This window comes from Cucurbita moschata, unplaced genomic scaffold (genome assembly GCF_002738365.1).
Source record: "Cucurbita moschata cultivar Rifu unplaced genomic scaffold, Cmos_1.0 Cmo_Scf00001, whole genome shotgun sequence".
In the NCBI taxonomy this organism is placed as follows: Eukaryota; Viridiplantae; Streptophyta; class Magnoliopsida; order Cucurbitales; family Cucurbitaceae; genus Cucurbita; species Cucurbita moschata.
The window spans coordinates 6,662,095-6,671,958 of NW_019268517.1; the positions used below are offsets into that span (position 1 = coordinate 6,662,095).

At 35.0% G+C, this 9,864-nt stretch overlaps 1 protein-coding gene, 1 long non-coding RNA gene and 3 other non-coding genes across 6 annotated transcripts in view; 1 reads left to right on the plus strand and 4 right to left on the minus strand.

Moving 5' to 3' along the window:
* Positions 1-3,723, plus strand: part of LOC111441893 — an 11,173-nt gene extending 7,450 nt beyond the window's left edge. Inside the window, exons 2-3 of the long non-coding RNA XR_002710247.1 lie at positions 3,416-3,449; positions 3,663-3,723. This is a non-coding gene — a long non-coding RNA (uncharacterized LOC111441893). The remainder of the gene's footprint in view (positions 1-3,415; positions 3,450-3,662) is intronic.
* Positions 117-189, minus strand: TRNAK-CUU. The gene has a single exon. It is a non-coding gene; the product is annotated as a tRNA-Lys (tRNA).
* On the minus strand, positions 1,909-1,981 carry TRNAK-CUU. The gene has a single exon. It is a non-coding gene; the product is annotated as a tRNA-Lys (tRNA).
* Positions 3,724-4,234: 511 nt separating the features above from the next.
* On the minus strand, positions 4,235-4,307 carry TRNAK-CUU. Its single transcript has one exon. It is a non-coding gene; the product is annotated as a tRNA-Lys (tRNA).
* Positions 4,308-4,540: 233 nt separating this feature from the next.
* On the minus strand, positions 4,541-9,792 carry LOC111448812 (GATA transcription factor 26-like). 2 transcript variants are annotated; one of them, XM_023088585.1, is made up of 8 exons: positions 9,214-9,792; positions 7,530-7,901; positions 6,757-7,153; positions 6,596-6,668; positions 5,638-5,741; positions 5,342-5,528; positions 5,213-5,276; positions 4,541-5,089 (listed from the first exon to the last, which is right to left on the minus strand). In XM_023088585.1, exons 1-8 carry the CDS (start codon positions 9,251-9,253, stop codon positions 4,794-4,796), a joined length of 1,533 nt encoding a protein of 510 aa, XP_022944353.1. In that variant the 5' UTR covers positions 9,254-9,792; the 3' UTR covers positions 4,541-4,793. The 2 variants fall into 2 exon arrangements, with proteins under 2 accessions (XP_022944353.1, XP_022944347.1); XM_023088579.1 differs by lacking the exon at positions 9,214-9,792 and adding an exon at positions 8,683-9,191.
* Between the last annotated feature and the right edge of the window lie 72 nt (positions 9,793-9,864).

Sequence of the window (9,864 nt, forward strand, 5' to 3'; positions counted from 1 at the left end):
AAAAAAAAAAAAAAAAAAAAAAAAAAAAAAAAAAAAAAAAAAAAAAAAAAAAAAAAAAAAAAAAAAAAAAAAAAAAACTCATACGTTGGGCGAAATTGAAACAAGGAAAACAAAAGCGCCCACCGTGGGGTTCGAACCCACGACCACAAGGTTAAGAGCCTTGCGCTCTACCAACTGAGCTAGACGGGCTTATTGATAAAGTTTAAGAAACAAAATATATATTTAATAAAAACAAGCTTCATTTATGGTTACAAAATTTGAGTGGGTGATATTTTAGAATTATGGTATTTTATTAATGTTTTAAAGACTTTTATTTATTTAAGGTTACATTTCCGTAATGAAATTATGGTAAGTATGAGTATTGGCTAATTATAGTCATAAAATAAGAAATTGTACGTAGTAGTTTAAGTTGCATGTTTAAAATCATTTCACATAATCAATCTTATGTGGCCTTTTTGACCTTTAATCTTGTATTAATTAATTTTAATTAATTAATTGATGTTTTGACGATAACAAACCTACTCTTAATTATTAACCATTTTCAGTATTTTGAATTGTCCAAATATAAGGTTGGGAATAACTATTTTAACCACTTCTCAATCACTGAAATCAGAGTTAAATCGAAGAAATTACAGTCAAGACAACATACCCGACGTGATGATGTGATAGCTAAATCAAATCGATGTACAAATCAAAGTATGACATTTATAATTTTGGAAGGGTAGCTAGAGTTTTTCTTGTTGTTATATTTTTAAATAAATTTATTTATACATAATATAAATTTAAATTTAACCCTTACTCACATTAGTTTTTATTATTATTATATTATTATATTTATAATAAATTTGGAATCTGTCACAGTACTCACATAAGTTTTTATTATTTTTATTTTATATTATTACATTAAAATAATAATAATAAAAATAAATTTGAATTTTTTTTATTATTTATTTTTAATCTCCACCTTTCATTTCACTTTGAATGCAATCTCAATATTAATTCCGACTTTTTGGCATGTTTCAGGTCTATTTAAATCCATCAACTTCCTCATATTTCAAACACACAACTCTATAATTTTTCAATCCTTTCACACCCTCCATTGTTGGTTACTCTCTAAGCCTCCAATTTTATTTCTCTATCAGGAATTTTTATTGTATTAAGAAGAAATAGTTGTGAGTGCTCCAAATTGTAAATCTACTCTTTTAAAGAGTTATGGTGTGTTTCAAATACTTGTACCAGTTTGATCCTGCGCTGTGAAAATGATTGAGTTTGCTCTTGAACTCATAAAAAGAGCAATGTAGCGGTTGGACTCTGATCAGTGGAAAGAGTCGAGAAAGTTCTTTATTCAAATTCCCAAGAGGCACTTTGGGAGTGGAGTAGGTTGAGTTTGACTGAACCACTTTAAAACTGTAGTGTCATATTTTCTAACTCTTTCCTATTTAATTTTAAAATTATTACGGTGATTTATGGTAGGTTCTAGTTGATTATTGTTTTGACTTGAACTATTTTGTTTTAGTAATTATCATCTTCTACTTATTTGTAAAACGTTTCATAATTAGAAAAATTAATCACGTTTAAATACTTTTATCATCCTTAAAATCCTATTCACGCCTCTATTATTGCCTCAGATATTTAATAATATAAATATTATTTTTCCTTACAGTGATTTCTTATCAGTACCACGGCTTCGCTAATAAATAATTTGTTTATGATCTACCTATAAAACTAAGTTTCTCTCGAGCCAACGAGAGAGTGGGGCCTATTGTTCAATTCGAAATCAACCCTTAAAGGGAAAGAATGAGAATGTCACATGTTTTATTGTACTTATGTATTGTTTAATTTATTTACTTTAAATGGGTACCACATGCAAAACTTAGTTGACTTAAAGTTAAACAAACAAAATAAAATCGCCCACCGTGGGGTTCGAACCCACGACCACAAGGTTAAGAGCCTTGCGCTCTACCAACTGAGCTAGACGGGCATTTTGAAAAATTTCAACAAATTAATATTAAAGTTATGACACAAACTTGTTCCTTCTATTATTAAACCCCAAGTAGGCATTTCATTTCTTCTACCATGATTTGCCTAGTCTTGGTATATTTTCTTCTTTATTCTTTTAAACAAATTATAGTTCAATATTTTCCTCGGGCATAGGTTTAAATATCAAAAGATTACGAACAATAAGAGTTTAGCTCCTTGATTAAAATGATTCGAAGCATTTTGGAGTTTGTAAGAGTGAGAGAGTCCGTTTTGTAGTAGATGATCAATACCACTTCCTTCTATGAGCTATTGCGATGAGATTGTCTATTTAGAACGGTTGGTTACAAAGGTTTAAAGAGAGGTTGAAATGATTTGTTACTAGAAGATGATTGATATAATCATTACAAGCAATTCGATCATTCATAAGATGTTTGTAGTTACAATTGGTTTAAAAGTCTATTTTAATGTATAATTACATTTTACACCTCAGGTATCACTAATTCTCTAATAAACAATTTTTTTAATGATCCAATTATAAAACTAAGTTCATCTTGAGTTAAGCATTGTTCGAATCTCAAAATCATCACTTACCATATATGCGAAAGACTGAATCCTATCTCATGAAATTATGTTTCCAGCTCTATATTTAGGCTAAGTCATCAAAATGGTAGGCATATTGATTGATACAAAGGTCATTCTCACCCACGTAAATCAAATAACAATTCCCCACAAGTAAGAATTCATAACTTAGTAAACACTATATAATCATCTTGCAAAATATTTATCTTAATTAATAAATTTATAAAGAGAGATTAAAAAATTTGTAATACTCATGGTATAAGATATCCTCAATCCACGTGCTTTCAGGTGAATAATTTGTTGTGATACTTAAGAATAATTGGAAATGATATTTTGAAATATTATGAAATCTTTTTGCATATGAAACTTAGGATAGTTTTCTATTTGTGTGCATGAAAATTATATTGGTACGTAAAACTCCATATATGTGTTCATAGGAATTATAGTAATTAAATATCGGTGTACATGAGAAATATATTAGATTATATAATATGGCTTTGTTGGCAAATTATATGTCTGTGTGCATGAGAACTGTATCACCTCTTCGTAATATGACTGTGATAATTATTTATTCGTGTGCATGCAATTGCATTACTGTTCTGTGATTTTGACTTGTGGCAACTAGTATGTATGAGTATGAGAATTGACCAGTTTTAAACGATTTTTTGGGTTTATGCATATCTAACTTCAAGAGAGGGTTTGATATGAACCAAAACAGCTTAATCATACAGTATGAACTTGAAGATAGTTGTGAAGAATGTTGTTCAAATTACCATGAGATAACGTGAAGTTCTATTTAAGTTGAACTCAGGTTGCAATCAATTTCACGTTAAGAAGAACCAATTAAGGGATTTAGAACATGTAAAAAGAGTATTTGTGCTTTCCTTTAGGTAATGACTACGTTTCTTTGCAATTCGATGTAGTTTAGATTGCATGCTTAGAATCATTCAAACTTGACATGATCATATTGCTTGAGGAGTGATTCGAATCTCAAACAATTATTTATTTTTTGAGATATTTAATTAACAAGCTAATTCGAATCTTACTTTCTCTCAGAATGATTGTTTATCATTAGGGCAAAGTGTTCCTATCTTTTCTTTAAGCCAAATGCTAAGTTTCTTTGCCGTTCTATTTAGTTTAGGTTGCATGTTTAGAATAATTCAAACTTGATATGATCGATCTTGCTTAGGGAGTGACTCGAATCTCAAACGCCTCGAGATATCCAATAAAAAAAGCTAATCCAAATCTTCTTCGAGATATTCAATAAAAAAGGTAATCCGAATCTTACTCTCCTCATAGTGATTCCTCATTAGAGTTACTTAATGAGTATTGAATCGAGTATTTTCAATACTCGTATCCAAAATATTTTTCAAGAAAGAGCAAATACGTGCAAGGGTCACGACAAAGAGGGATTGTTAGTTGACATGGAAGACTGTCAGTCACATATTTTTCCAAAATATTTTTTTAAGAAAGAGCAAATACGTGCTCGACCATTAGTCGATACGAAAGAATGTCACATGTTTTTATTTGTGCATTATTTAATTTATTTACTCTCAACTCTCTCATATCATTTCTTTTATTTAGTTTGCAAACTTAAAGACACTATTTATAGAGCTTTTTTGTTTTTATTAAACTTGTATAAATAAAAACGATTTGAAAATAAACAAAATGAGATCGCCCACCGTGGGGTTCGAACCCACGACCACAAGGTTAAGAGCCTTGCGCTCTACCAACTGAGCTAGACGGGCTTATTGCTAAAATTTAAGAAACAAAATATAATTCATTAAATGGATTTATCATTTTTTTTATTCTAAATTTAATATCATGAAAATAATGAATTATAATTTGTTTAAAAAATTAAAAGTAAAAAGGAACAAGTTGTCATTGTTATCGAAAAATGGTGCAACTTATGCTAAAAAGAAATGTAAATACTTACGGCCCGTGTACGTAAATCTAAACCTTATAACTTCTTCGACCTATGTACGTAAATCTAAACCTTATAAATTCTTCGAAGGGAGCCATCTATTACAGTCATATTACATTCAACAATAGCATTTACAAAAGAACGAAAAAAAAAAAACTACCCAAATCGCCCCTTATAGATGCAAGTTTATAAGGGTGATTCGAGGGTAAAGACGAGAAATCAACCATAACCCATATCGAGACGGTTCTCATTTCCAGCTTCATCAAGCAAGAAAAGAAATACGCTTTTTTAAGTTATAAAACTTTAGTATTCAACGATGCATAAGTCGTAGATTTATCGAACTACTACTATTGCTTGCTTGTTCACCACCAAAACTCAGGAGTTCCGCTTGTGGGAACGAGCTGTTCGACCTCACATCGAGCAAGAGATCCTGGTCAAAACTATCCTCATCAAAATGTAGAGATTCCAATGTGAAGGAACTTCCATCAGATGGCAAAGCAAATAAACTTCTTGGACTAAAGCAAAAACTGTCGTCAACGAGTTCCTTGCTTTCTACGCTAGTCTTCGTCGTCACCCTTCTCGGACTCGTCATTGTAATCCTTGTTTCTGAAGATAAAGATGTAGCTTAGTTACGCTAACGATTCTCGAGAGATGTAGAAAAGATGCAAGACTCTATTCCGCTATCAGAAGCACACACGTGCGTATACTAAATGCAAGATATTCACCAACCTGAAAACTTTTTGTTTTGACCATCAAGCAATCTCTTGTCATCCACAAAGCTAGTAGAACATTTCTGCAGCCCATAAAAAAGTTGTCAATCACAAGCTCACCATGATTCCCCATAAGATAAGATCGTACCTTAAGTCGATCGTATTGTTCCACCCATTTTGATTTAGACAAATCCCACAACACAAGTCGACTCAACGTCTTGCAGTCTTCTCGTTTAGCACCCGGAAAGGAGAAATCGAAGACTCCTTCAGTGAGCAGCTGCTTAAATGAATTCAAATTCTCCTTGAATTGGGGGCTTTCAAACATGCTATTCAAGCTGCATTATGAATATATCGGGTATAACCACAATATGAGTGCTCACATGGATATAGTATTTTTCCTGATCAACAAGGAGGAAGATCCTAAAAGTATGTATAAAGATTAACCTGTCTGGAAGCTCTTCAGTATCAACAGAAGGCAAATACTTCATTAATTCTCGTTGATCTTCACACGTCAATTGCTTCGTAAACTCTCTGAAGTTTAGAATGACCTATATCAGACATGGAGCGGAATTATGACAATGGAGATGCTCCATATTTCAACAAATACATGTACCAAAAAATATATATATATCTGCGTGTACGTGTGCGTGTGCGTGTCATGTGCGTGTGCGTGTGCAGTGTGAGTGTGAGTGTGAGTGTGCAGTGTGTGTGTGCGTGTGCGTGTGCGTGTGCGTGTGCGTGTGCGTGTGCGTGTGCGTGTGCGTGTGCAGAGTGCGTGTGCAGTGTGAGTGTGAGTGTGAGTGTGAGTGTGAGTGTGAGTGTGAGTGTGAGTGTGCGTGTGCGTGTGCGTGTGCGTGTGCGTGTGCGTGTGAGTGTGAGTGTGAGTGTGAGTGTGCGTGTGCGTGTGCGTGTGCGTGTGCGTGTGCGTGCGCGTGCGTGTGAGCGTGAGCGTGCGGGTGAGGGTGAGGGTGAGGGTGAGGGTGCGCGTGAGAAAGGGAGTTTTAATTGAGAAAGTTGAAAGAATGTACAAGGGCATACAAAAAACAAGTTGAACAAAAGGGAGTCCCACAAGCAACCTACAAAAAGGGGCTCCAATCCAACAAAACCAAACCGATATCATAACTACAAAATGGCCGAGTCACCGACGCCCACAAGGAGGGCATCGAACATGACCACCTTCCGAAACTACATCACATAGCCTCTCCGCCCCTCTAAAAATATGCATGTACCAAATATTAAGGTTCGTTATCCATGCATATATTTCATAATAAACAAGGGATTCTTCAATGATCATTTCGACCATAATTCAGAATAACTTTCCAATTTCACATTAAAAAGATATATATTCGGCCACTTGTCTTTCGATCAAACGTCGAGATAAAACCATAAGAAAGCAACTTACAGTTAGATCGATATTACAGAGAGGCGAGTTATGATTCCCAAGCGCTTGCACTTTCTCCGATTGAGGCCTGTCCCTGATATTACAAACACGAAAAATATTAGTTCTTGTGCTCATAGCTACATACTTGAAAATATTTGAATTCAGTTTGGTCCTAAGCTTACTTTTTGATTTGCTCCTGCAAGAACGCCTGTCCGTTAGAGTGCTTTCTCCCGATTCCAAGAGTAGAAGGAACGATGGACGACTCTGAATAAGCCTCGTTTACAGAGAAATGTTTATGATCAATTGAGATTGAGCTTGCTTCCGACTCCTCTTCTCGAGCAATGGAACTTGGATGCCTCATGAGAATGCTCCCATGACCTATCTCTACAGAGACCATTGGAGTTTCACTCTCGAAAAGCAAATCCTCCTCAGAAGATCCAGAGAAATACGACTTCTGTTCACGTAAAATGGTGTATAGATCTTTAGTGAGTTTCTCGACTGCAGTAGACTTCGGACGATCAACACAGGTCCTCTTTCTCGAAGGCACCATTGACTCCCAAGCTGTCGACTGTGAGGGACCTGGCGAAAAGATAGAAATAAACTACAGCTGAGATATCCCATACATACGACAATGCTAGGTTAGTTCGTCGACGAAGTAGTTGTATTCGTAAGAAAGGCAAGCATAAGATCCAAAAAGCTGACATACAAACACTGCTCACATATACGTCCAATTGGGGCGAGAATTTGAACTTCCAACTTCAAAAAACGAACTCGATACCTAAATCATTAAGCTATGCTCATGATCGTAAGATTACTAGACTTATTCACGATCATCGAATACACAAGTACGCCATTTGATCTTTCGTGCAGTTCTATTCTAACTTCAGCAAACCCACAAACTAGTTGTGCATGAACAAATTTTAATTTTCATATATCAATTGTATAGCGGACCAACCTGTCAGATCACTTCCATCGGCGCCACCGAATTGTGCACAGCTCTCGGAATTCGATATGGCTGATCCAGAACTTGATCGATTACTTGTATCTTCATCCACTGCCTTGTGGAAGCTCTGAGCATGATCAGGGATAACCCCAACCACAACTCCATGATCTTGATAGTGCTTTCTTTTAAGCAGTTTCACTTCTTTGTTCTTATACACGGACGAGTTCTTCAACCTAGAGAGCCTTTTATCATCGTACTCATCAGGATCTGCTCGAGCATGAAGAGGGGTATAGTTTGCAAGACTTCCCTTCGTCCTCCATCGAGATCCACATGCGTTGCACAATACTGGCTTATCGGGAGGCCCATTGCGCCAGAGTGGTGTGCCTGTTTCAATTTTGTTCTTTTAGGATCTATTATTAAAGAAATAACTAATGCAACAAAGGCAACATCGATACAAACTAAACTCGAGGAGACAGTTACAGATACCCAATCACTAATAAGTTCTATGTCAGCTAGAACGGCCGACGTGCAGCTCTCAAACAATGGAAATGGCTTGTGGCCATTACAATGACATAATTCAAACCCCTCTCAAATAAATCACAGCTCAATTGAGTTACTGAAACTAAACTTGGAAGGCTTGGTTATAGAAATGAAGGACGAAGAACCCGAAAGCTAATAACTCTAATGAAGATGACGCAACGCTTGACTGAAACTCTAATTGGAATAGACAGAATCAGAACTTGTCATTCATGTCCGAGTCAATGACCTCGTGTACATATTTCGATAGTCAATAACAACATGATCAAAGAAGCATCTCACACCAATCAGTCCTTATTGTCTTCTTCATGCCATTTCACTCTCTAACCTCGAAAAGTCAAGCAGGCCTGATAAAAACCAGCAACTATAAAATCGAAACAAGCTCTTGCAGCAACTTGATTAAGTAAGATATCAATCAATGTGTTCAAACATTCACAAGAACAGCCATAGATATCAATCAATGCTGCAATCCAGGAGGGTGGGTGTGCATATTTAACAACTTGATAGCCAACCAGTGATACAAAGGCATAGAAGTCCATTCATGTTTTCAAGTTAATACTTAAAATTGAAGTTTATTTGATCATGAATCAAGAGGGATAGCTTAAAAGTAATTCAGAACCCAACATACCAGCATTACAAGGAGATACAATGTGGGATTCATTAAAACATAGTTTTCTTTGATGTAACTCAGAAATTAATTCAAACATAACATAACGCTAAACTTCATCTTTAGGTTCATTGGGGATTGAAATTGACTCAATATGATCTTCGAATTACTAAGAACTTGCAGCTATGACAGAGTTTAGAAGGAGCAAATGAGTATCAAGGGAAGGGAAGGGCAGGAGAAAAGACATCCATTATAAACTCTTTGGAGAGGGGAAAATCATCAAATCTCACTGGGTTTCTAAGATTGGAGCTGTTTTAGATATCAAAATCAGAAACAATTCTAATGAATTTCATAACTGATTCAAGGAGTTTCTTATGTTCTTATTCATGATTAAGATCATTTCATAACCAAATTACATATAAACATCACGTAAAAACAATTTTCAAAACCGTCTAATGGACAAACAATATAATTAGAATCAAGTTTCAAACCCTTGTTTACAAAGAGAGCAGGGCAAAAAGGAAAACCAAAACTGGAGAAACAAGAACTCACTTGTAACTCCACAGTGATAGCAAGGCCCTTGCTTGCCCATCCCCTTCTCTTCCTTTTACAAATTTCTCCACAAGATAAAGCAAATTACAGAAGAAAAATTGGGTAAAAAACAAAAATATTCACAAAAATTACACAAAAATGATTGGTTTGTTCTTCAAGCTTTAATATGAACGCAAGGCTACAGGGCACAAAACCCTTTTCTGCAAAGAACCCAGAAAGGGGAATTTGCAGAAACAAGCAATAGCTCAAAGACCCAGAAGAGTTTTGCCTAAAAAAGTATGAAAAACCCCAACAAAGATGAATGAAAACAGGAGAAGAAGAAGAAGAAGAGCAAAATCAAAGCAGAAAAAGCCCAAAATCAATCAAAAGTGAAGAGATTAAAAGGGTTATTAATTGGGAATCTGTACAATCCAGTGGAAGAGAAAGGAGCAGTGCAAGAATCTCACAAATGGGTGTAGAAAAAAGAGAGAAAAAAAACAAAAACAAAAAAAAAAGAAAGGCAAAGGAAGGTGAAATGGTGGGAGAGGTGTGGGTGTCTGTGTGTGTGACTCTTCCTTGTTGTATTGTATATCAAGTAAATGTTCAACTTTCCTTTCCTTTATTTAATTTTGGTGGGTTATTGATTTTTTTTTTTTTTTTTTTTTTATTTTT

Excerpts from the sequence above, each read along its gene's own strand:
- LOC111448812 (XM_023088579.1), bottom strand. The coding sequence starts at position 8,761 with ATGTTTGAATTAATTTCTGAGTTACATCAAAGAAAACTATGTTTTAAT. Across the intron at positions 7,154-7,529 it reads CGATGGAAGTGATCTGACAG|GTCCCTCACAGTCGACAGCT; the intron begins GTTGGTCCGCTA and ends TCTTTTCGCCAG. Across the intron at positions 5,090-5,212 it reads TCAAAACAAAAAGTTTTCAG|AAACAAGGATTACAATGACG; the intron begins GTTGGTGAATAT and ends CTTTATCTTCAG.